General features: G+C 40.5%; 6 protein-coding genes across 6 annotated transcripts; 1 reads left to right on the forward strand and 5 right to left on the reverse strand.

Annotated features, from left to right (window-relative positions):
- MELLADRAFT_67743 (uncharacterized protein) lies at nt 1–807 on the reverse strand (the record flags this gene model as incomplete). The annotated part of the gene is made up of 3 exons (XM_007416157.1): nt 1–208; nt 276–626; nt 680–807. 3 exons carry the CDS (start codon nt 805–807, stop codon nt 1–3), a joined length of 687 nt encoding a protein of 228 aa, XP_007416219.1.
- Nucleotides 808–6,064: 5,257 nt separating this feature from the next.
- On the reverse strand, nt 6,065–6,658 carry MELLADRAFT_67744 (uncharacterized protein; the record flags this gene model as incomplete). Its single annotated transcript, XM_007416156.1, has 1 exon — nt 6,065–6,658. The coding sequence occupies one exon, from the start codon at nt 6,656–6,658 to the stop codon at nt 6,065–6,067; it is 594 nt and encodes a 197-aa protein (XP_007416218.1).
- Nucleotides 6,659–9,974: 3,316 nt separating this feature from the next.
- Nucleotides 9,975–11,058, reverse strand: MELLADRAFT_93190 (uncharacterized protein; the record flags this gene model as incomplete). Its single annotated transcript, XM_007416155.1, has 5 exons — nt 9,975–10,080; nt 10,145–10,254; nt 10,319–10,471; nt 10,530–10,916; nt 10,978–11,058. 5 exons carry the CDS (start codon nt 11,056–11,058, stop codon nt 9,975–9,977), a joined length of 837 nt encoding a protein of 278 aa, XP_007416217.1.
- Nucleotides 11,059–13,647: 2,589 nt separating this feature from the next.
- On the reverse strand, nt 13,648–14,438 carry MELLADRAFT_111759 (uncharacterized protein; the record flags this gene model as incomplete). The annotated part of the gene is made up of 2 exons (XM_007416154.1): nt 13,648–13,796; nt 14,069–14,438. The coding sequence occupies 2 exons, from the start codon at nt 14,436–14,438 to the stop codon at nt 13,648–13,650; spliced, it is 519 nt and encodes a 172-aa protein (XP_007416216.1).
- A 2,326-nt stretch (nt 14,439–16,764) lies between these two features.
- Nucleotides 16,765–17,676, forward strand: MELLADRAFT_93191 (uncharacterized protein; the record flags this gene model as incomplete). The annotated part of the gene is made up of 4 exons (XM_007416107.1): nt 16,765–16,858; nt 16,921–17,046; nt 17,106–17,444; nt 17,504–17,676. The coding sequence occupies 4 exons, from the start codon at nt 16,765–16,767 to the stop codon at nt 17,674–17,676; spliced, it is 732 nt and encodes a 243-aa protein (XP_007416169.1).
- A 3,601-nt stretch (nt 17,677–21,277) lies between these two features.
- On the reverse strand, nt 21,278–24,718 carry MELLADRAFT_118015 (uncharacterized protein; the record flags this gene model as incomplete). Its single annotated transcript, XM_007416153.1, has 7 exons — nt 21,278–22,340; nt 22,425–22,631; nt 22,695–22,774; nt 22,860–22,927; nt 23,005–23,549; nt 23,629–24,092; nt 24,198–24,718. The coding sequence occupies 7 exons, from the start codon at nt 24,685–24,687 to the stop codon at nt 21,555–21,557; spliced, it is 2,640 nt and encodes an 879-aa protein (XP_007416215.1).
- Nucleotides 24,719–25,404: the final 686 nt, after the last annotated feature.

The following is a 25,404-nucleotide window of genomic DNA, read 5'->3' on the forward strand; positions in this document are numbered from 1 at the left end:
TTACAAATCGCTTTTGTGAACCAAGTGTACTAATCCTGGGAAGCAAACCATTCCTGCTTCCAGGTCTGTAAAAAACTCCACCACTTTCACAAACTCCTCCCGGTCCATATCCTTGACTATCATGCGTTTTGACCCCCGAGTGTAGTGTGGTAGTCTTGAGGCCATATCCACGAGTGCCACGAAATCTCTCATGCCTGTTACAAACAATCTGGAAACATTTCACTTGAGCATATACCAATTTGACGTGCGAGGTGAATTCGCTAGTGAGGACTCACGTTTCCCAGTCTTCATTTTCTCTGTCATATCCGTTTGGCCCCACGTGGTTCATTTGATTAATATCAACCGGTATGTGATTCCTCTCATTCCGACAAATCGTCTGGTGAACTGTAGCACGGCGTCTATGCCATAGCTTGATCCTCAATTCAGTCACACCACTTAGGCCTTGATTACTTCTTCTATGACAGTCGAAGTATCCTGTGATATTCGTTGCTTCGGTCTGATTTACTCCCTTGATAGATAACTTTGTGATGTTCATGGTTTCAGTTGGGCACCTTCCAGCGTAGTGCAACAAACATAAGAACCCTCTGAAACCACGAACGAAGTATTTTGCATCGGACCCTCGCAATCTGTAAGTCAACTTGTTAGTTTTTAACAATCACCGATGAGTTTAACGACGTACAACAGTTCCGGGGTCACGTTACTTCCTTTCTCCACGTAGTGGTGACTCGTCATGTTTCGAACACCGCCTCGCGGCCCAAAGTCGAATTTCATTTGAGTTATTCGCATTCGAGAGTTGTTGTTAACCATCTTCAGTTGTCGCGGTACTAATAGTTGGTTTTGGCTGAGGATCCTGGTCAGTAGCAGGCGCGAAAAATAAATAGTGAAAATAGTTTTCTAATTTAAAAAGTTGTAGAACTCTCTGGGCCAAGTCAATAATGATGTAGGTAGGAGGAATGATTTACTGAGCTTTGTAAATTTGTAGGTTGCTGTTGACAAACAACGCTTTATTTATGCGTTGATGACGGCTCCATTCTGAACTCGGACTCCTCGCGATTAACCATTCCGGCAGGTGCTTTTGAAATTTTTGCCATAAACAACTCATGCATGGCAGAGGTGTCTCTTAAACGCTCGAAAGCGTAGATCTTTTTTACAATCACACAATAACCTACCATTCAAAGGAAGAAAAGCATCTTTTCTATTGTATAAAGTAGGCCATTCCCGCCGCGTATTTGTTTGCCTAGTCCCAGTGACCCAAAGATACATTCAGGACTTGACACCTTTTGTCTCTTTCTCCTCAAATAGCAATTTTCTCGTTCTCGTGAGTGAATAAATTTTAAGCTATTTCAATGAGTTCGCCTTCGGTTGTAATTCATCTCTTCGTTATCAGTTTTGCCAGACAATTCAACACCAAAAAATTGTCACTTATTCCTCTCAATCGCACTCACTTCGATCCTTCAAAATAAACCCAAAGCCGGTTACAATTGCGACCTCATGCCTCAACCAGGTGTACCCGACATGGTGTTAAGTCAAATCAAAGCCGACATAGACCGTAGTAAGTTCATGACATTGGGTAGCTCACTTCTTAAACAACACTAATTAGGTTTCTTAGCTGTGCCGGTTCAAAATAGGCCTCAAGTTCTGAACGGCTCTTGTTATAACTCGGACACTGGAGATTCTTATTCCTTCAGGGCGTATGTACCTACCGTCGGACAACCTCGCATCACACTCATGTCAACCACGCCTCAAAGAGTGAATGATACGCTCCCATAGCTCTAACCTGCTCTAACACCATCAAACTCAATAAATTTACAAGTTTAAAATTAGCTTCTTAATCTCTTTTTGTAATCCGTTTCTCCATTTCTTGCCATTTTGTTTTCCTCTCATGTCTCCCTCCCTGGCCAACCAGTTGCGATGTCACATCAACTGAAACTTTTCCTATAGTATACTCGTTTGACAACTAATAGTTTGCAACCCTCCCTGGTAAAAGTAATCACTGTGGCTTTGTTTAATATTGTTTGATTCCTAAGATCTCGTGGCGAGACTTTGTCATTTAGTTACTCTCCTCAACAATATAAGCAAAAAACCTACCTAATTATCGAGTATTACCCTTGCACCATTCAATATTCACGCATGTTTTTCACCTTTCCTAACTTGTCACTTCGAAACACATATGAAAAGACAACTTAAGGTACCCCATTTCACTTGCAAACATTGCCAGAAGACGTCTTCTTTTTGAAGACGTTCCCTTGCCACACCTCACCGCCTGATACGTCAACAATTCAGGTATATTACAGGCTATAATGATCTAATTTACAACAAACGTCACTTGTTTACGGACTATGCACAAGAGATTTTACAATTAACTGAATAATGAACCAACTAATTGCAAAGACAAAAGGAAATTTGCCATACGTCGTCTACGCGTGTAGAAATTCGCGTATCCTAACCAATTCAACGTTAGCTTCCCGCCCAAACTTAAAGCATTCATAACGCGGGAACCACTTACCCATGTTCGTCTCATACGCAGACTATCAACTGTCTAAAGCACACTTTAATACAACATTTTTGGTTAAAGGAGACTTTTCGGATGTTCCCACAGACACCTGAACCTGATCCTTTGATTTACATCTAGACAAAGCCACATACAATTGACCGTGGGAAAAAACAGGATTTGGCAATAACACGCCCACCTTGTCTAAACTTTGTCCTTGTGACTTGTTGATGGATAGACAAAAGGCTTCTGCAATGGGGAATTGTTTTCTCGTGAACTTCACCGCCAAATTAGCATCCGGTTCGTGAGTTAGACGAATTCGCGGTAGCATTATTGGCTGTCCTTGCCTTGGTCCCGATATAATTTGACAGTTTAACACTTCGTCTTGAAAATCAGTGATCACCAATCTGGTCCCGTTGCATAAACCATTCGCAACATTTAAATTTCGCAACAGGATGATTGGCAATCCGCGACGTAAGGTTATCTTGTGGTCGGGAAAGTTCGCGCAACGAAAACTGTTCAAGTATTCAACCCCAATTGGCTCAAAACTATCATGATCGATTGTGTCCAATGAAATCGCGATTTTGGTCTGTCCACCAATTTGTTCACTTAAGAGACGATTCACTTGACGGACTGTTTTGTTCAGTGGCGTTATTAGCATTCGTTCCGAGTAATAGCAGCCTAGTTCTTCCCATTTTCCACCTCTAACTAACTGGCTGACATCTTTATATAGCCAGTTGATCGTATTTAAATCAAGTTCAACACCAGGGGACGTTAGGTTAACTTGGATATGTTTCAGTTCCACCACTTCCTCGTCCAACTGTTGCAATTGTCCAGAACCTAGATTCAACAACCACTCGGCAAAGTCTTTGGTCCCGGTATTAGCCTTAGACCCACGACCCAATAACCTGAGATTACGCGTAAGCTTTAATTTATGGATGCACTGCCACAGAGTCGTAGATTTAATCGAAGCTTCAAATTGTGATTGCAAATTACCCCCGGGTACTATCGGCAGTGTCTGCCTGAAGTCACCCGAAAATACCACCGATATCCCACCAAAAGGTCTTGAGTCTTGGCGTAAATGACGAAGGCTACGGTCAACACAGTTGATACAGTCCTTATGTTGTGTTGCAATCTTGTCCCACACAATCAAGGCTGTCTTTTTTAACCTCTTGCTAAACTCGTCTCTCCCAGAAAGACTACAAACAGATTTCGCGTTACTCTTGAAAAGAATTTTGAACGCGTAATGTGCAGTTCTACCATTCCAAAGAAGCTGCGCAGCCACCCCAGCAGATGCTACCGCCACTGTACTTCTATTTTGACTCTCAAAGTGGTGAAGTATTGTGTTCAAAAGGTAAGTTTTACCTGTGCCTCCAGGCCCATCCACATAACACAGAACTTGCTTCTCCTTTTCCGCTCCATTTACAACATGATTGAATATCTTAAGTTGTTCTTTGTTTAACAGCGGTAGGTGGTCTTTAACAAACTCCTTATGCGAATCCAGTAATAATTGTTGTTGAGCCTCCGCGTTTTCTGCCGCCCGGAGTATGTTGCAGAGAACAACTTCATCGTATGGTACAAGATTTAGCGAATTCCAATGCCCACCCATCCTCTCTACGTCGGTCTTGATCAAGTACAAACCGTACACCATGATATCGTCTTCCGTTATTTCGCCTTCGTATCCATTCTGCCGTATTCGAAAGGTACAATCATCGGTCAGACTAAATCTGTGACTGTCCCACAACTTCTGGGGATCGGATGGCGAGTTATGAACTAAGATCAAAGCGAACAATTCCCGTAGGTAGTGACCGGTCATCCAAAAAGATGCTTCCCTGAGACAATAATCGTAGTGTTTGTCTGATTCCAGCAAGCCTAGCTCGTTTGCGGCATCTCAAAAGTTGTTGAATACTACACCGTCAATAGTTCTCAGATCTAGAAAAGATTTTGCGCCCTTGACATTGGCGAGGAGTACCCTTAGAAAAAAGTGCTCGCCTTCTTTTGGTCCAGCATGCGACATTCTACTTCCACATTCGATATGGTTAATGCGCCTCGTCCATTTTTTGGACGCCCAAACAAAGTAGTCTGGAATTTGTTCATAAAGTAGAGACTTTGCCTTTACACCGTCCAAGCCAGTCGCATCTTCCCTATTTAACTTAAAGTACTCGGTTAACGTCGTTTTATTCACATCTCCTTGTGTCACCTGATCTTCTGCGTCCCCATCGTCCCAGAAATAGACATCTTGCTCGTCAGGTAGGTGTATCAATAAGGCGTAAACCGCAGGGGAACGGCCGTTCATTTCGTACTGAAATAAACACCACGCAGCTGGTATGGAGCGTCAGTAATTGAACATGATTTCAACATAAGTACAAAAGCTAACCTTCTACGGGCCCAATATAACGTCCATCCACGAAATCAGCTACCTCATTCCTTCCCTTGACCTTTTTTCTCCCGCTTGCACAAGCATCGTGTTGCTCATCTAAGCCATGAATGTCGCCGGCCTCTAGGTCTTCGGCTTCTCGCATTTGTAGTGTAGTACGATCATGTCCCTTCGCTACATATTTGTAAATGTATTTATATCCGACAATACCTTGAGCGATCTCGACGTTAAAATGACACTGATATTTTAAAAGGAGGAATCTGTTATAAGGTACTACGTGCTGATTTGTGAAGGTGAAACCATGTTTGATAAATACTCTTCCGTCGTTTCTTCGCCGATATAGTGGATAAGCGTTTTCTTGGAGGGTGGTTTGTGCTTGAAAAGCCTTTGGAAACTTCTTTTGGCATTTCTGTTTCTCCTTGTTCCAACAAGGGCTCTTGTAGCCTGGCCCACACGGTCCATGCAACATAGAATTAGTAACCAAAGTAAATAACAAGGCCTCTTCCTTTGGATCGGGTAGTTCCGCGCACACCAAATCGTCCACATCATCTGCGCACGTTGGTGTATACTCTGATTTTAAGATAAGAACTATGTGCGCGTGAGGTAGGCCTCTCTTTTGAAACTCTATAACATAAACCCAAGAAGCGACAACCCCTAATCTATTGTGGACCGTTAAATCCTCCATTACCTCTGTTAGTTTCATTTTGAAGACTCTTGCGACAATATCCGGTCTATCTGATGACGTTTCGTCGTACTTCAATTCCCTCTGAATCTCTGGCCACTGTGGATTTCCGGTCATAGTTAGAAATAAAGAAGGCTTGCCATATCTTCGACTTAAAGCAATAGAATCTTGATAAAGCGCTCTCATATTCCGTGGCCCGCCCTTGAACGATGCGGGTAGCACAACTTGTCTACCAACTACTTCTCTTTCTTCATCCAAGTCGGAGATAATGTGTTTGTACTTCTCAGCTTTCATCTTGTTTTGGTTTAATTCAAAGTAACACAGTCTTCCTCGCTCGACACAAAGATACAGATCCACTATTAGCTCCTGGAGTAAACTTCGACAGTGTAGAAGTGGTGAAAAGGTATCCCGGCGTTCAAATAAGAGCCAAGCGAACCATTGTAGCGAAGAAACACGCTTGTCCGAAACTGTCAGGCAGTGGAATTAGCTTGGATAATCACCAATCGAATAAATATTAGTACATACCTTGGTCGCTCTCCTCTTTGTGTTTCCTCTTTTCCAGAGGCAGTAGTAATTTATAATCTTCTGACCACTGCTGTGCACCTTCAGGGAAACAAATTACATATCTCATGGGTAGATACCCCGTATGCATGTTGTTGATAGGTTCTAACCTCCCGTCTTGTCGTTTTAAAACCAGTCTCCTTTTGTTGCCATCGATTTCTCCATCCCCTGGAACCACCATACCAATTTCATCCACGGCCGGCAAGTTGTATCGTTTTAAATCCTTTCTACCGCTAGGTTTAACTGACTTAATGACAATTTTTGCTTTATCATCCTTTCCTAATATTTCATTTGCGTTTTTAAATAAATGTGCATATGGGCTTCGATCGTTGATTGCTGCTTGCAACTTAATGAGTAAGTCTGAGTCCAGTTGATTGTCATAATGATGTTGACGCATGGCCGCTTCAACCGTCCCACCGTCACCGACCGTGTAAATTTGGGCGAAGCAAGGATCGTCACCCTTTGAAGGAAGTCCAGAACCTGCGTAATGGACCAATTGCCCATTAACACGAAAGTTGTAGACCCCTTTTGGCCCCCGGACAGACATATTGTGTTTAATCCACATTGAAGTAAATGATAGGCAATTGTTATAATCCCTTATTCGTTTTCGCGCTTGAATGGCACCTGTGTTTCGAGCCAACTGATTAGTTCTAAGTCAACTTCTCTGCCAGCAGGGACTTACGCTCATCTGGTGAAGTTAAGAGCCACAAGATAATTTCGGGTGGTGGCGGCTGCGGAAAGTAGAAAGTTGGAAGCATCACTTGACCGACTTTGCAACAGTTAGAGTACGTGTCATCATTTTTCTTTTGACGCCCCTTAGTTCTTTCCTTCCCCCACCGAAGAGCCTTACAGTTTTTACATATTCAATCACAATGACCGATGTGAGTTTTTTTTATATAAGATTTGCTGATTTATACGATTTGATTAAGAATGCTGGTATGGAAGAGGTTTAACACTCTTCCTCCTTCGCCATCAACATTTCGTAATTTGCTTATTTCCATAATTGTCAATATCGTCCTGCCTCTGCTTTTGAGGAGAATTCACGAACTACCTTTTCTATCCCTCTCGCAATATGTTTGGCGCGCTTTTATGTCGTTCACTCTTGGTGAAGACCGGTTTGCTTTACCCCAGCATGCTAACAATGGTTTCATTTTTTTAATTTCTGATGCGACGCGTCACATACCCTGTGATTTCCAAATTTATGGGATTCTGTAAAAACCTGTTTAACATTGATTCAAAAGCAGGCAATGTTTCAACATGTTGAAATCATTTGACAGGCAGTTTTTCAAAAGTACACAATATGAAGTAAAAACAATAAGTATGAAAACCCTCGGAACAACCTTCCATTAATTCAGGGTGTGATCGATGGCATCGATCATCTGTAAGTGCGAAAAATCGCAAAAACCAATTACAGCCATTGACGAAGGTTGAATGTTTGGTAACATAGGTAGTACCCGAATATCATAGTTAAAAATAAAAACATCCACACCTGAAAAAAGAGTCAATACCCAGGATAAGAGGAGAAACGCAAAATGAACTAACGATCAGGATGGGGAATAACATGTCCCGACTCAAGTCGAAAAGCCAAACACCTCGCCTCTGTAGTACCAAAGTCCCGAATGTGAAATACGAAATTTCCCACTGAATGCATGAACAAGGTAATCCCAGATGGAAACAAAACAAGTTTATTCGGTGGTGTATCTACCGGATTATCGTAAGTGAATCGACCAACAATTCACAAGAAAAAGGACTCACAAACTCTGAAATGTGTGTGAACCGTATTAAAAAAGTGTTGATTTTGAAAGTATCTGTTGCCAAGAACTTACGTTTGGAATACAGGCATGTTGATACACTTGGTCTAAAGATGAGTGAAATAAAAAGTTGTTAAGTGAGTTCATAGTCTTCTCAGTTGACTTTCAGTCAATAACAAAAAGTACGACGTTATACTTACTTAATTCGAACAGCTGCCTAATTAGGCTGTATATACTGTTGGTCTATTGTCATTGTGCATTACGATATAAAATTGACAAAGACAACTGTGCCGATACAAAGCGTAGCTGATGAAAAGTATTTCAGAGTTATAACCTGCCTTGTTTTACCCACGAATAAAGCAACTTTTGTGTTTCGAAGTCAAGTGGCGGTTTTGTTACCATATTACCCTATTCACTACTTAGCCTGGGCGTTATGCTTTTTGATGGAAAGTATGGTAGTTCGGTTCCCTGCTTTTTCATTGGCGACATTCATATTTATAAAATACGGTCTTCCTAATCCGTTGGTCTAGCGGAGGCTTGCGCTTTTTGCTCAGCAATATGAAAGAACACTCCCGCGTCATTCAAGATTATATAGTAAGGGTTCACCTCCTCAATCGAAGCCAGTCTCCGCCACACATCAATTTAGAACCTCAGCGTCCTCAACTTATTAATACAATACCCCAGCACAACAGACCTTTCCAGACTTCAACCAATGGACTTCGAAATGCCGGAACATGTGTTGATGATTATTAACAATTTCTTGGCCCAAAGTAAGCTCATACAGTTAGCTCGCAACATGGACCTCACTAACTCACTTTTAGTTCTCGAACCGCAGGATGCACCATGTGCAGTGACCGGCTCCTATTGGGAATCAGTTAAAGATTTATTGTACTGTTTTCGCGCACACATTCCTCTTCAAGGCCTTGCGGTCGTCAACCTTGTCTTTGTTAGGCCGGTCGCGGAAATACCTGAATCTCTCCTACAACAACTTCAATTGCCTCACTTGTACTCTACCCCTACACTTTTCTCTTTGATACGCGCGTAACTTACAGCGTCTGTGTCCGACATGGTTTGCTTCTGTGAAATTATCGTGAAATTGAAATTTCTCGTCTCCATAAAGCGTAATCGTGAGTTGTACTGCATGTCGCTGTTTGGTATATTGACATATGGAAACGACCACAACATGTCCCATTATGCTTCAAGTGGCGCATAGTGAAGTCCGCGCTCTTAATAAACTCTTTAAGTACGGTGTTTCCACATACTGGCTTGCGTGGTTAGTTCTTAAACCATGTTGGCTGGGTTTAACAACTTGCCTGGAGTAAGTCTTGATTGATAAAACGAATGTAGTCACACTTCAATCCGCGTTTCTTTATGGCGTTGCCATCTATGTATTTTTGCGTGGATCTGTTTTGTGCCTCACATGTAAATGAGTTAGTCAGGTAGCTTATCTCTAGGTACGGAATCTCCCATGTGCCTACCCTATGGTTTTATATAGGACCCATGGTAAGCTGCGCTGGCATTAGAATCGCGTTGGTAATTCACGCCATCCTAAAAGTGAAGAGCACTATTTGTACACGGGGTAATACATTAAATCAATTAATTATTCTTTCGTTTACTGGCGTACGCTGAATGTGCGTCAACATTTTCAAAGTTCATTAGTTACTTGGTAGTTTTCAAATACATTATTCTGTGGTAATCCCATCACGAAGCAAGTCATCACAATTAACGTTATCACAAATTGACCATGCTCATTAACAAAGAATCAGGGCAGGCCAAGAAGTGTCATTCGAGTTGCAATGTATTTATGCTATGGATGGTGTTCAGAGACGATGCATAAGCACCGGAAACGGCAACAACAAATAGGACAATAGTACGTCGAACTGTACACCAATCAACTCAAGGAGACTATATACAAATAGACACAACGAAGCTCGGGCACCAAACCGAAAAAAAAAGTCACTCCACCGAGATACAAAACTGGCAGGGGCAAAGGAGATGAAACACCCAACTCCCGAGCGCAGTGAGCGTAGGGCCAGGATGGGAAGGACACAAAGGGGGACTACGAAAAAAATGACCTGTATGAACAAGGCTTCTAGCTAGACTCCTGTCAAATCATTTCTTGGCTTTCTTAGGTCCCTTTCCGGTGCCTGATTCCTCAAGACCGTCGGTAGTTAGTGGGTGTTTAGGAACTTGGGAATCAATTTTGCTCTTCTTGAAACTATAAAGTAAAGTTGTAGTCAATAATTGGTCAAGTTGCAATGTATAAATATGAGAACACCTACAATTTACCCCTGGCACGACCCGACGGGGTTTGTACAGTATCTTCTGTCTTGATTGTAGATGAGGAAGATTTGACCGTTTCGCGACCCACGGTCAGATTAATACCGGTCACCTAAAAAGATAAGGGCGGATCAGTGATCAGAATGCGGAAAACTTCTTAAACAAATTCCACTGACATCGCAGATAAAACAATTATTTTCAGCGTCGTAGTCCACAATGTAGGCAGTAATTACCGCTTCTCTGTCGACTTGAAAGAGAGTTTGAATGGAAAGCAGATTTCTAACAGGTCGAACGTAGTAGGCGACTTTAAATGAAACCATTTCTTTCGCCTGTGCAACAACAGTTAGTCCTAAGGATAGACTGGTTGGGGAAGAAGATCAAACATACAGCGTTGTCATAATCACAGTGTTCAGCAATGGCAACTACGGTTGGTTTGTCGTAGGAGTCCTCTTGGATGGTGTACCTGTCCACAATTAAGCCGAGACCGGAAACCGCTGTATTATCCGCGAGGGAACCTTTAACATCCTTGGAGGTAGTAACGAGCATAGCATGATCTGCTTCGTAGTAAAGTGAGGGAACTGATTCCTCCTTGTTAGGAGCGATCATTCTCGACTTCATTATGTAGACACCATCCGTTTGAAGTAGGCTTGACTCGTTGGGGTAAGCGGACAATTTAACCTGGTACTCGTAGGCGTTGGTACCGTTAAGACCTTTACACACGATGGATGCGTGAGCATCTCGTAAAGGATAGGTTGAGTTGCTCGTTGTGGATAACTGGCACAGATATGAAGATGAAGTCAGGAAAAATGAATAGGTAGAAGAAGAGATGACGTACTACTTCGTAAACATCCATAGGCCCGGAGACATTTAGAGTGCGAGCTTTAGCCTTAGTAGAAGGCGTTGTACTACTGGCCATGGTGCCGACTGGATTTTTACTCTGGGGCACAAAGGAAGAATCAAGTGACAAGATAGGTTGAGAAAAAGACAGGGAATAAGCAGGGTGGTATGACAAACAAGGAGCCCCACAAGAAACGACGGTATCAACGGTGGTGACACAGTAGGAGGATGTCGGGGTAAAAAATTTGCACGCAGGAAGATGAGAGTGTTGTTTGTGTTAGTGTGAATGTAGAGTACGAAGAATGGGTGTTGCTATAGTATGTGTGATGACAGGCAAGGTGTATAAAAAATCCTCACTAATCATATCGGAAAATAGACGCCTTATATAGAGAAAATGTTGACGTGTGGTAGAAGGCAGAAGGACCACGGGTGGTAATTGAGAAAAGCACATTGATCGAAGTATCGACTTTTAAACAAATAAAAGTACCAAAGTTTAATGACAGGGTGGAAGTGGAAAGCAGCCAGAGCGATGAGGCGAAGCGTAAGATGGAAATTGGCCTATGTGAGTAAAAGCACACAAACAAATCGACAGGGAAAAAGGAGAACAATAGCGACAGACAGCCACTCTGAAAAGGAAGCCATAACGAACACACGAGGAGACGCATAAGAGAGAAAGCACCTTGTGTGGTAAATGCAGAGTAACAAAACGAAACAGCAACAGCAGAACAATAGGGAGAGATAAGCCCCTTCAAAAAGGAAGCCATAACGAACACATGAAAAGCAAGGCATAACAAACACATGAAGGAGAGCAGGGATTAGAAAAAGGTCAGAGGACAAAGAAGAAACGGCACAGAAAAGGAAAAGGGAAGAAGAAAAGCAAGGCGGGGCAAGAAGAACCGATCTCAAGTGGGGGTAAGAACCGCGGTGAACGGTACTTAATGCGAGTTGATTCGACGTATTTATATTTTAGATCTTTTATTTTTCTCTCTTTTTGTAATAACTTTGTAAGTAAACTATGTTGATCTTAAGAATAATTTTGAAATGAGATGACATAATATTGAGCTAATAAGTATACATAAGCCTCTAAGAGCTTCAATTGATCTGAAAACCTGAATTTCAAATTTCCTGTCACACTGAAGTTTTCTAATAACTTGATAAAGTAAAGATGATTAATTTTCTTGCTTGATATCATAAATAGATCACCACACCGTGGTTTGGCTTTGATTGTGGGTGAATCCGTCTGCACCACCACTATAGTCTGTCTTCCAGTTTTTCTTGTTACTGTTACCTCGATCAAAATGTTTCTTCTTATTATTGTTGTTATTGTTGTTTTGCCTGCTCTTAGAACCGCCTTTCCAACCGTTGCTGTCTTGGTTTGATGCGGAGGTCTCGCTCTTCACTAGCTGTTTTCCCCCGAAGGGTGACGATTTGGCCTCCACGGTTGCAGTTGTGTATGGGTTTTTGGCGTAGCTACGCTCTCCGCATGCTTCGGCCTTGTCTTTGGCCGCTCTGAGGATATCTTGATGTAAGATACCCGCATTGTTCATTTGCCTTTTTCCGCCTTTAGTTCTGTTCTGCATTACTAACTTTCTTACTTTGATGCAGTATTGCAGAGCGATCATCCAACAGGACGTGGATGTTCTGATGTCTATCACATTTGCTTTATGTTTTCTAAACATTTCGGCTGTTTTCTTCATGTGGTAAAATTCGTTGATATACCTGATGAATAAATCCATGCAGTCCATCCAGTCGCCGTAGCACAGCAGTAGCTCTTCTTTTGGGAATAGACCTGAGTAAGTTGGTACATTGTTGCCTTCCTGCAGTTCCTTTATGCTCTTGACCTTCTTCAGACCGGCTTTCTCAACGTCTCTATCAATCCAATCTGGATTGAAAACAGTCAGCGGGACGTATGCCGTTAATTTAGTCATCCTCTGATGTAGACTATTGGATAATTTGAGCAGTGATTATTTGACAGTTCTTGGTCGTCGACAAAGGTGATCTCTTTTTTGGGGTCTGACATGCATTCATTTTCTGATGAGTCTTCCGCCGGTAGCTCTTTCTTTCTAGTTTTTGCTGAGCTGCTAGTTGTGTCTCTTCTAGCAGAGATCATTGGTTCGCTCAGGAGATTTTTTGTGGTTTTTGGCCTTGCAGCGTCTCCCGTTCCAGGTGAGTGCCCCCGTTTGCGGTTGGGGGTCAGCCTTGTATCTTCGTCTAGGACTAGAGATGCTGTGCGTGGTCTTCTTTCACGCTTCCGTCCTTGTTCTTCTGTAAACTCTGGCTGTCTGCCTCTGTTTGGTTCGGGATTGAAAGGGATTTCACCGTACATGGCTTCAAACGCCAACAACATCGTTCTGCCTAGCATGTGGTCGCCGTCTTTGAATGTTTTCACAATTGTTCTCCACCAGCTATTACGGCTTTCATTATGAGCATCTGCGTGGTTGGACGGTACGACACTTGTCAGTTCATGATCTTTTTCTCATGTGTCTACTTGTTTGTTGAAATTTTTCCATAATAAAACTCTGCTTCAGCCCGGGTGGACACTTTGACACTCTTTTTCCGCTACACAGACTGGGAATTTTTTGATCCGCTACGTGGATGGGGACTTTTGGCATCACACCTATTCTTTTGCAGATGGACACCTCAACATCCCGTTATTCTGCGTATGGTACTACAATTCTCTGATTTGCATGGTGGACACCTCTACACCTGTACCTCCTCTTTGATTTGCGATGGACACTTCTACATCGACTTCTGCCTTTGTGATGATGGACACTTCAACATTGATCACGGCGACACCTTCCCACGGTGTAACAATTACTGATTGTTTGAGGAATGATATCTGGGGTAGAGTGTGGAGGTTGTGGGGATATATGGGCGCGATGGGTTATTTGGGTTAACTATACAGTTTTTGTCGGAACGGTTTTTGTCGGAAGGATTGGCATGTGTCTAGGGATTTTTTATGTATGGGAAGAAAGTGAAGAACATTTGGATTTTGGGAGTCTTCTGGTGGAATGGAATTGGTAGGTGGACAAAGCTTCTGGGAAACAGTGTCGGATGAGAGGATTGACTACAAGGAGCCTCTGTCTTACCTTGTCTAGGATCTCTGGCGGCGTTAATTATTGGTAACCCACTCTGCTGGTCCTCTTCCTCTGGGGACTCCCTAGGTTCACGCAGTCTTCCAATCATGGCAGGTGGTTCATTTCCGGTGTGCGTAGGATCTTTGTCTCTTTCATCTTTGACGTACTCGATTTCGTTGTCATTGAAATTGTTCTCGGGATCATTTTGGTCGTCATCCTCTTCGTAGTTTTCCTCACCGCTCTTTGTTTCTTCGATTTCGTCGTCGTTGACTTTGTCGCGGTTCCTTGATCTACTCCTTGTGCTGGGGCCGGACTCGCCAATGGCTAGAGCACGTTCTGCTAGTCTTCTGGATTCAATAAGTTCTTGTGCAAAAGTGACCATCTTGTGTTGTTATTCTTGAACGTAAGGATAGCTACTTCACTATCACCGTTTAAGGTAACCTAATAGACAACCACAACTTGATCACTTTATTGACGGATTGGGATAATGTAACCATTGGGATGAAACGTGGATGATATGGAAAGGAGTTGACGGATTGGGAAATGGAGAAAAGAAGTTTTTCACCTATTAGTAGTTCTTTTCTATGTGCAACTGTTGTTCCTCTTTTTCTCATCTGAACTTTTTCATCATTATCGTCCAAAAGTCATTTCCTCACGTCCAGTTCCTTTTGTCCGTCTCGAATAGGTTAGATACTAGCATACTTTTTATCATTTCTTTCTTTTATTAATTCCTTTACTTTGTTTCTCAGGTTCGAGTGTTTCTCTTAAACACTCTCACAACTGTTCTTGAGCGTGCTCTAACTTCGAGCTACTATAAAGGTGTGCAGAAAGAAATATATCTGAACTTTTTCGTCATTATCGTCCAAAATTTATTTCCTCACGTCCAGTTCCTTTTGTCCGTCTCGAATAGGTTCGAGTGTTTCTCTTAAACACTCTCACAACTGTTCTTGAGCGTGCTCTAACTTTGAGCTACTATAAAGTCTCTCTCGTCTCTGTCCGCTCTTTACAGTTTAACAGTTATTTCTTTTTGTGGGTTCTTAGCGTTAGGATAGCTTCTTGATTTGTTGTTCCGTGGTTTTGAAAGGTCAAATACACAAAAAAATTCGAAGATAGAAACTTTAAAGTTCTTGAAGACTAGTGCTTGTTTATCAGACGTGAGAGAGAACGCAGGAGGAGAAAATTTTCACGGTTTGGCGCGGGGGGAAATTTTCCCTCTTGGCTCGCACTGTTCTTGCTATATGCATGTATGCTAACGTCTGATGCAACTTGCCACTCAGTCATGGAACTCAACTCTAAGCCGTGCCTTTGTTGGCGCCACCAATCACAAGAACAGTGATATTCTAAGTAGTTCATTGATTTTTTTCAAAGTGCTGTGATCTGCTGTGATAGATTGAGAGTTTGAAATGATTTTAAGATTTGATTGATGAGTTCACTAATCTTGATCCAACGTCAGCTCGGCTTCTCTGACCACCTTACACCTTATATCAATTTCTTCACTCTGCGCAGAGAAGGCTTTGATATCTCACTTCATCGTCAGACAAGTAAATTCTTTACGAAACTTGAGGAGCCTCAGCCTCGCGCGGCGAGCGTGGGACTTTGTTAAGTCTAGGTGAAGTTGCTGTGCCTCTTAAAAAGTCAAACTCAATCAAGGTGAGAGATGTGAGTTCGGCCAAAGCTTCGACCAATGAGTAATGACAGCTCAAAAGGGCATACCTCCTCACTATTGAAGAGTTGCATATCCCCCGATCACAAATACGCCGCATCAAATCAAACGTCCATCATTGAAGGCCATTATGGAGTCTGAAAGCTTTGATGAAGACTCATTTTCGCCTATTGCCCTCACCCCAGCTCTTGAAGATACTTTCACCAGCATAGAGTTACACTCTTGGAAGAGTAAAGACGTGCGGAATATTTATCTCCCGAATCCCATGGAAGCAGACGTTGGCCACAACCCAGGAAGCTTTTCACTGTTAAACAAAGATGATGATGACAAATCGGAATCAGATGCAAGGTAACTTGAATTATTACACCCATTACAAAAGCCTTTTACCAATTTGATGAATCGCACTTCAGATCCTCGAGACTAAAATCATACTCACATATTTTCTTTCCTCCTTTTGCACAGCCCAGACCCCGATCCAAGATATATCCGCTCAAAACCTCTCTCGCCGTACGCATGGTCAATCATGTTTGTAGAGTTCTGTGTTATTATCTTTGTGACTGGTTTCATTATGGTCACAAATCTGTGTCAAATACCATTACCACCAAGTGTAGCAAAATGGGCACAAGATTCTCCAAACATGATGGCTTTTTTCATCTCGGCGATTTCAACCTCTCTTTCGGTATTATGCTCATTGTAAGTTGATATTTGTTTTTTGTGAAGATATCAAATATGAAGAAAGTAACGTGGCAGGCTCTGTAGTGGGTTTTCCAAGGCAGTACTTTTGTATACGACCGCTACTTTGACTTGGAGTCCTACTTCACTCTTTGAACTTTCAGCCGTCATTGATGTTTCAAGAGGGTCATTTGTGTTTCGGAAATCTCATTTAATGATCTCGATTATGACCGTAGCTAGTACTATTGTACTAAAATCGATGACAGCCAGGTGAATAGGAATACTTGTCAACCAACTCATACCACAGGGCTGATGAAGTATTCTCTTTTCTCACCATGATAGCTTTGTCACTCTTCTGACACCAACGCCCATCATGTTAAGGCAGCATATTTCAGGCCAACAAATTGATCTAAGTAAAGCAGAGTTTGGAAAAATGTTACACGAAGATATAGGCTGGGATGATGAAGGTAAGTTTTTCTTATTGAATGTTTTCAATATCTCATTCTGATTTCACTATTGCGAAACTTAGAACGTGCCAAGCCTGAGGTCAGGACACTATTTAGATCTACAATGGTATCTGGTGGTTTGTCAGCGGCCTACCTCGGACATCCCAGCGTGCTCAAGTTCAAAGGAACGACATATTCGGTCCCTACTGGTGAGCATCTTTTCAATATGTTTTTTTACAAGTTTGAACAATTTTATGCGGTTCGATAGGGGGAATCCTGGCCGTTGGTCCATTGCATTCAGTAATTCACGATCCGAATTCTACTCGATACCCGCCCAGAATGGCCTTTGGAGGTCAAATGAAAAAGCTTTATCATGTCGATGGAATAGCAAATGACACTTTATTGAGCTCTTCAATAAACTATACGACTACTCAAATGGGACTGTATGGAGGGGTCTCATGTAAAGCTATAGGTTCATCTGGCTTAGCAAGTTCTCAAGCTAGAATTCAACTAAAGCTGGTCAAAGATTGGAAGTCACCTTTGCCTCATAATCAAAGTTTCTCCGATTGGGTTTGGAGCGGAGCTTGCCCGAATGGAACACACATTGGTGAGTGGCCGCCCTCTAGTGGAATTTTCATCACCCCACTGAATGTCTCCTTATGTCAGATGTGCCGATGACTACCTCCCGGTACATCCCAGGACTGAGAAACAAGACAGCAGAGATTATGGGCCAAGCTGTGGCTCATGTTTGCTTTGATCAAGATTTGACCGGTGCTAAATCAACTGGAAATCATGGTGCGCAGGATTTAATTCAAACCAACTTGTTCTGCGGACCCTGAAGTATGTTCTTCAGTTCTCATTTTGGCTGGAAAAGGATCACAATACGATTTCTTGAGGCCAACTGTGTGTGAAATCCAACCGAAGATTGGCACTTATAGAGTTTTTTACAAGTTGAATAACCCAAGTGTTACAGTTGACCGAACTAGTTTCAATGTAACCCATGAGATGTCAGAAGATACTTGGATTCTTTCAAAGTACCTTGCCATGTTGACAAAGGCAATGGTTTCTACCTCTTAAACTATGTGGGCAAATACCTTTGGCGATGATATCTATTCAGTGTATCACGATCCTGCTGCGGGCTTTGGGGAAGACAAATTGGACACAATTTTTGTATGTTTCTTGTCAAAAAGTTAATGGTTGATGTTGATAAGATCTGTTTGATGGGGTTCTTCTTCAGGACTGCTGATTTCTTTCCCTCACCTCGATCAGGAAACTTACTTCAACGGTGTGATAGAATTTGGGACAACAGTGAGTCATATTCCATCCAAGATGACCTGGCGGGACGTGTTCATAAAGGTTCTCAAGTCCAAGAACAACATATTGATTGCCAATGTACCTCAAAAGGCTTTTTGAGGACACTTTTCTACAGTCGATAAGAAACCAGATCAAAACAGCCTACCAAACAACATCTCATGCAACTTTCACGGTGCTTGGCTATTCCCAACAATGGGATGGGATGCAACAAGCCTTAACTTCGGACCTACCTTGTTTTCATGGGGTCCTATTGTTCTGGTTTCATTTTTTTCAATCTGTGCTGTCTTAGTTGGATCTTATAAAAGGTTAATCCCATTACCTCTTCATTTAAATGAACCTATTAAATTTGATCCAAATGATATGACACAGATCATTCGTGTTGCTTGTGCTGGTAATCTTTCTGAAAAGTTTTCTCAGATGTCTGTTAATCAAGTAGGAAAAAGTTGTACAGAGAAAGATTATGATAAAGTTCATGTTCAGTTAAATTATGATGATGATGGCCATGGTAAATTGATATGGATGGAACCTCAAAGAGTTTGACCCCTTGAAAGATTTGATTTGTATAGTAGAATCACATTCATAACCGTACAAATTTAGGATACTCTTATAAAACTTGTTTCTCTTCTCTTCCTTCCTTGTCTCCAATCTTTTTCAATCAACTTTGCATGATTATTTTATGTCTGTGGACAAACTTTTCACACCAATAAATTGACAATTGCAATTCTCAATATTCACTATGCAAGCCGTGCCCAAGCTTTTAATCTATTCACTTCTACCTGACATGTACCAAAGTCATAGCGGAGACCAACTAATTATAAAAGTGTTTGAGGTGGGTCTCAGGAGCAAGCTTTAAAAATATTGAGTGTCAGGGATCAGAAAACACCAAATACAAGGTGAGTCATCATAACCCAAGGTATAGTATTAGTAAGCTTGGAGAGATTGTGGGATCTACAATGTTTCATCATTTTCAAACCAGAAAACATTGACGGGAGAGAAGCTGAAAATAGATGGAAAGAGTTCTCAGCATGTGTATATCACTCCCAGCAGAACTAAGTTGACAAGAACACCACTAAAGATAATTCCAAAATTTTGGAAAAAGTGTTAGTAATACAACAGGTCCAAGAAAATCTGATGGATGAAAGAGTAGAATCTGATCCAGAATGAGGTTACCTGTCAGATTCTGAACACAACAAAATGAATGATGATCATTCATTATAATTTTCACGTGGTGTAAAGAAAGGGAAGAGTGCAATAGCAATGCATTCATCAGGAAGCGGCATCTGGGAAGGGAAGAAAGATATCTCTTGTGGAATCAACAATGGTCAACCATGGAATTAAAAAAAACAAAATTCTTCCTCTAACACATAAACCAAATTCTATTATCGTATTCACCTTGAATGTTTTGATTATTGTACTGCTGATAGATCTATATGCGAAAATTTACTCTTTGGTTTTCCTTTTCATCAGCTCTGATTCAAGACCTGAGTGCAAGAAAGCACTCTCAAGGATTTTTCTAGTTTGAGCTTTAAGACTTATGTTTTGAAAACATGTGTTCTATAAGGTTTGAGAATGCCAGAAACGTAAGTTTCAAAGTCTTCAAACTTGAGGTTTTGATGCTATGTAAATTGTTCTAGAAATTTTCAGAAAAATGATATTATATACCATCACGGCTTGTGTGAAAGGAAATACAAAAAAGTCAAGGTGATTTGTCAATTCTGGGGACATAATATGGGATAGCAGACACAGGTCCAAGTGAAAGCTAGTGCAAGTCATAACAACCTCAGTACATGGTGCATTTGAGGTGGCCCTTGCTTGCTCACCAGGGTCTGGGACACCATGATAATCAGCCATTTTCCACAGGGGTAGGGTGCCACCAGGCTGGTGGACACCAAATTGATACCATCATTTAAGCTCAAGAAGGTCTTAGTATATCAAAATGATGACAGGTTAAATATTCAAATCCACTATAATTCAATTCAAAAACCTGTAACTCTCTCCCATGATGGTTTCTAGATCAGTGATTTCCTCAATAAATTCAATTCTACTTTTCAATTCAGACAAATTTTATTTACTGTACACTAAAAAGTAGACCAAGAAAAAAAGAAACATAATTTGAACACATCTGGCTCCACTTTTAATCCTGGTTTTGTAACTTTCACCATATCCTAACTCAAGTTTGTTCTTATGTTCATACAGAAAACCTTTCAATTTGAAAAAAAGCACCTGTCAATCTCCTTTATTGAGGGGTTCCAAGTTGGCTTTTTTATGTTGTTATACGTTACAACCACTTGCCTATGGTTGTAAAACATGCATGATTGTTTAAGGGGGTATCAGCCTAGGTCAAGCAATATCAAATGATTACAAATTTACACAAATTTAAAGAGATAAGAAAACACAAACATTCATAGACCAAAGCAAACTAGGTAAGTCAACCAATGTTAGTAAACAACCTAAGTATCAAGAGTTATACATATACAAGTAGGAAAAATCCACTCATGAAAGAAACCAAATGACATATCAAGCATTTCTCAAGAAACATTTTTCCAAGGCTATTGATCACTTTTGATCATCACCCATTCCATACAAAACAGGAAAGTTTACACACTACTTTGAGCCGTAAAAATATTTCCTGTTATGTAAAGATTTATCTGTAGTTTTCTTGATCTGAGTCCTCCTATTAGAAGACATTTTTAGTTGTCTCAAATTAAATATATGTTGGTTTTGTGAAGAGATTTTTTTACCGACAACTTAAAAAATACATGAACATAATTAAACTTGAAACCCCTTACTCTTTTGTCTCAATTATTCAGCATATAATGAGGGAAGTATTGATAAGAGGATGCAAGGTTGTCGTTGGATTGACTAATTTAAAACCTATAAAATGTTCAAATTTGAAACCCCTTAAATGTAGATAGATACTCATTAGCCGTGTTCAAACCTGACCCGGTTTCAAAAAACCCAGTTGACCCGGTGGACTTTTTGGCTGGAAGAAAAAACACACACATGTTTAAAGTAAACAATCAAAAAGTAAGTAAAAAACAAAAAAACTAAAACAAACAATTTAATATAATGTAAAGATAAGTAAAAGTTAAGATATATCACAAAAAGACATTTTTTTTTTTTTGAAACAAAAATTCCTCTTTTTTTTATATATATATATCAAAGAATAAAACTTTCTTTATTTTATCATTAGAATTTTGTGATTTTTTTTTTTAAAAAAAAAAATCTTTGGAATTAAAATTTAATATTTTTTTTCATGTTAGTATAAAGACCCCGTTTATTAAAAATCTTTTCTACACAATTGTAATTTCTTTTAAATTGCTTCAAGAACGTCTTTTCCTAAATTTCAAAACCAAACCCTTCTCGATACCATACCATAGCTCTCCTCTTAATTGAAAAGAATTTAAGGAGGAGGTCTTTCATCATCCGAGATTTCCATTGGACTAACACTTTGTTCTCGATCAGGCACCGAAAGTAATCCTAAATGATTATTTCCCATTGAAGTTTCCGATACGTTATGATGATGATGATGAAGCAGATGAACTTGTTGTTCTAAATCTGATCTTCTTCTACTAATCCTTCTAATCTCTTCTTCTGCTTCTTCTCCTCCTGATCTCTCGACTTCATTCTCTTGATTCTGATCATTAAATAATGGAATAGGTGATCTTAATCCGTTCTGATGATTTCCTCCACTACTACTTCCAACATTAGGTAGTGTTAATAGATCCGGTGATCCGCTTCCGTTTCGATGATGATGATGATGATGATTAGCGGTACTGACAGTCATCTGTTGTTGTCTTGCAATCGTAATGGCTTCATTATAAACCCTTCGTGCAAGATAATCATGTCCGGTAGCAGGATCCGCCAAGAATTCTCCCAATTGCATCATTCTAGTTCGTGCTGGTAACCTAAATGGTCGGTGTGGATTAGCCTGTTGTCGAGCTGATTGCATAGCACTTGCCATGATTCTTGGATCTGGCATCGAATTAAACACAGCTAGATTAGGTCCGATCGGATTACTTTCATCTGTTAGGTTAGGTGTAGTAGCAGGTGAAGTGGATGTATCAAATCGATTTCGGTTTTGGTTATTGGTGATCGAGTTATAAAGTGCAGCAAGATAATATCTCAGTTCATTCACTCCTTTTCCAGAATATACACAAAACGCCTGTCTTTGATGCGCATTGAAATCCTTTCACACAAATCAACAAATCATGAAAAATTAGAATCGAATTCTCTACGCTTCCTGAAAGGATGAAGATCAAAGGTGGTTTACCTTGGGTGGTGCGCGACACCAAGCTTGTAGATCCGTCCTACGAAAGGCAGGTACACCGGTCAAGCTGAGATGAGTAAGCCGATGTAATCTCTGTAAGAGCCAATGAATCGCTCCCACTGAGATATTATCACAGTAAGAGAGATGAATCCTTTCTAGAGATGTTCGATCCACCAATGTGAAGACTGATTGGTCTGTGATATTGGTAACCTGTGAAACCGTTAGAGAAGATTCAATATTGGCCACATAGTAGGATAAAGATGAACCACTTACTCTTACAAGTCCGATACGCTTCAGTCTCGGTAAAGATTGGGCTAACTCAAACACGCTCATATCCGTTAGATTATTACAGCCTTGAATGTTCATCGTAAGTCTGGTCAGTTAAATCAACGATCATAGAGGTCCTACAAGAAATTCCAGAGAAAATTATAAACCTACATGCTAAATCAATATACCTGAGCCTAGTACAACTTCGAGCTACTCTAATCACAGCTCTATCCGTAAGACTATTTTTCACAAAACCAAAATCCAGATTAGAATTGAATGAAGCATCATTCAAGTAAGAGGGAAACGATGTACATACCTACTAACATGACCTAAATGAAGATAATGAAGATACTTTCCTAATCCACAAATCGAATTCAAAGCTTCATCAGTCAATCCTACACATTTGGCGAGTACCAAATTTCGAATCCTAGGCATATGTTTAATGATTCCATCTAAACTTGAATCAGTTAATTTAGCTAAAGAAGTTAAATCTAAAAACCTAATATGATCAAAATGCATCACAGTAGGACCACCCATCATCAAATAATGATAATGATTTGATAATTCCATCGGTTGTCCATTTGATTGATTCGAATTACTTTCTTCTGATAAGATTGGATGACTTTCTCCATCTGCTCCGATGGCAGGATTCATGGCACTGGGAAATCCTCCATCTGATATCTCTGTACATCCGGATAAACTTAATTCACGTAGATGTGATGAGTTTTTCCATAACATCCAAAGACTTGCATTCGAAATTTGACGGCATCCTACTAAGTCTACTTCGAGTAATAATGGACATGAGACTGCTATGGTGATAAGTGACAAATCGGTGATTTTTTCGCAATACTTCAACTTGAGCTGTGTGATAAATTGTAATTCGTAAGTCATCTTTGCCTTGCATATTTTTTTTCGAACGAAATGATAGAAAAGGACTAACCCTACGTAATGCCTTACAATCTTTTAAAGACTGTAACCCATGATCTGTGATAGCTTTACAACCTGATAAATTAAGACCTTGAAGTAATTTGCAATTTTGACCAACAGCTTCGATAGCCAGATCAGTGACCAATTTACAATCCGAAAGATCTAAAGCCACTAAATCAGTTGAGTTGATCAAAACTTTAATAATCGAATTATCAGATATCGAATTACATCCTGATAAGGTCAATCTTTCAAGTCTTGTACAGTTCACTAATCGAAGTAAGATATGATCCGTCATATGATCAGCTATTCCTGAGAAATTCAAACGTCGGATAAAGGTGATATAAGGAAAGGTTGGATTTTTATTGGCTAGTGAGACTAGCATTTTGATTAAACAAGAGGTGGATGCGAAAGTGGGCTTGTGCCATAGTAACTCGACTCCGCATTGACACCAAGCTTTACAAACTAAAAGTGCTCTCCCTGTTGATGAAACAGAATGATGGATCAGATTTACAGATCCAAGTCAACTGAGGATGAACAAAGCGGAGGATAAGAAGAAGGGGGTCAAGATTTCAGATGACTAACGTAGATCAGTTGCAGAGGTGACGGAACGTAAGATTTGAATCAGAATTTCATGAGGTAATGAACTGGAGAGTGGTACGTTTGGTTTTTGAGAAGTTGATGATCCATTAACGCTTTGAATCCAATCATTAACTGATGCACTAGTACTTGGAATAACAGCTTGTTGTTGGTTGATGACCACAGTACCTTCGTTATCACTCTCGATAAGTTCAGAGAGATGATGTGGATGAGAATCAAGTTGATTAGATTGAGGATTTGATCTAGGACTGATTGTATTGAAGGGCCAAGGATGAGAACCTGGTTTAGCAGAAGGAGTAGTGAGAGCAGGTACGGTTGGATGGTTTTCAGTTGAGTTGATCCTTAGATTCCGGTCATCACCTCTTCTTGGTGGATCTGGACCAGGATCGTCTTGTTCGGAATCAGAAGAAGCAGTTGAAGAAGGAGAAGAAGGATAACGAGATGAAGGTTCTAATTGATTTGATAAATGAGACATTCTTTGGATGAGTTGATTGATTGATTGGTTGAGAATGAAGTTGATTGTTGAGAATGAGAATGAGTTGGTAGGATGGTCACTGTCCGTTGGGTTATATCTAGGGTGCACTTAAGCTTAAACCTTAAGTACATGAATCGAATAAAACCCCTTTTTGCTAACCAAATTCTCTAAAATGTTAAGTGTCAATGACATTTAAACTTGATGAACCATAGCAACGATGAGACCCTTGATGAACATCATCTCCAAATCAACCTCTTTAACATTCTCCATCATCTCCAAACACTCCAGATCCATCCATCAAACTTGATTATAAACCTGATGAGGTCCATGGATAGGGTTCACTTGTTTCTTATCTTATGACGTCATCCCAATGAGGTTTGATTGATTGGGGTGATTTTACATATGGTATGTACAGCCATTCCGATATTGCTTGTCGCACCTTTTTGAAAAGAAAAAGTTTGTGAGCTCGAAACCTAAGTTTTAACCGGTTAAAACCTGAAGTTTGGCTGTATTGCCTTGAATTACAGCTGAGTTTGAAGTTTTATCGAGTAAAAACTTAGGTTTCAACTTTTCTTTTTCAAAACGGAGCGACAAGCAATATCGGAATGGCTGTAATCCTGGTTTACAAAACAAAATCATAACACCATGACATCTCATCCTTTAAAGAGAGATCTTGGTCTTACATATAATTGAACTTCAATTGAAACTTGTTGCCAA

This window comes from Melampsora larici-populina (genome assembly GCF_000204055.1).
Source record: "Melampsora larici-populina 98AG31 unplaced genomic scaffold MELLAscaffold_57, whole genome shotgun sequence".
NCBI lineage: Eukaryota > Fungi > Basidiomycota > Pucciniomycetes > Pucciniales > Melampsoraceae > Melampsora > Melampsora laricis-populina.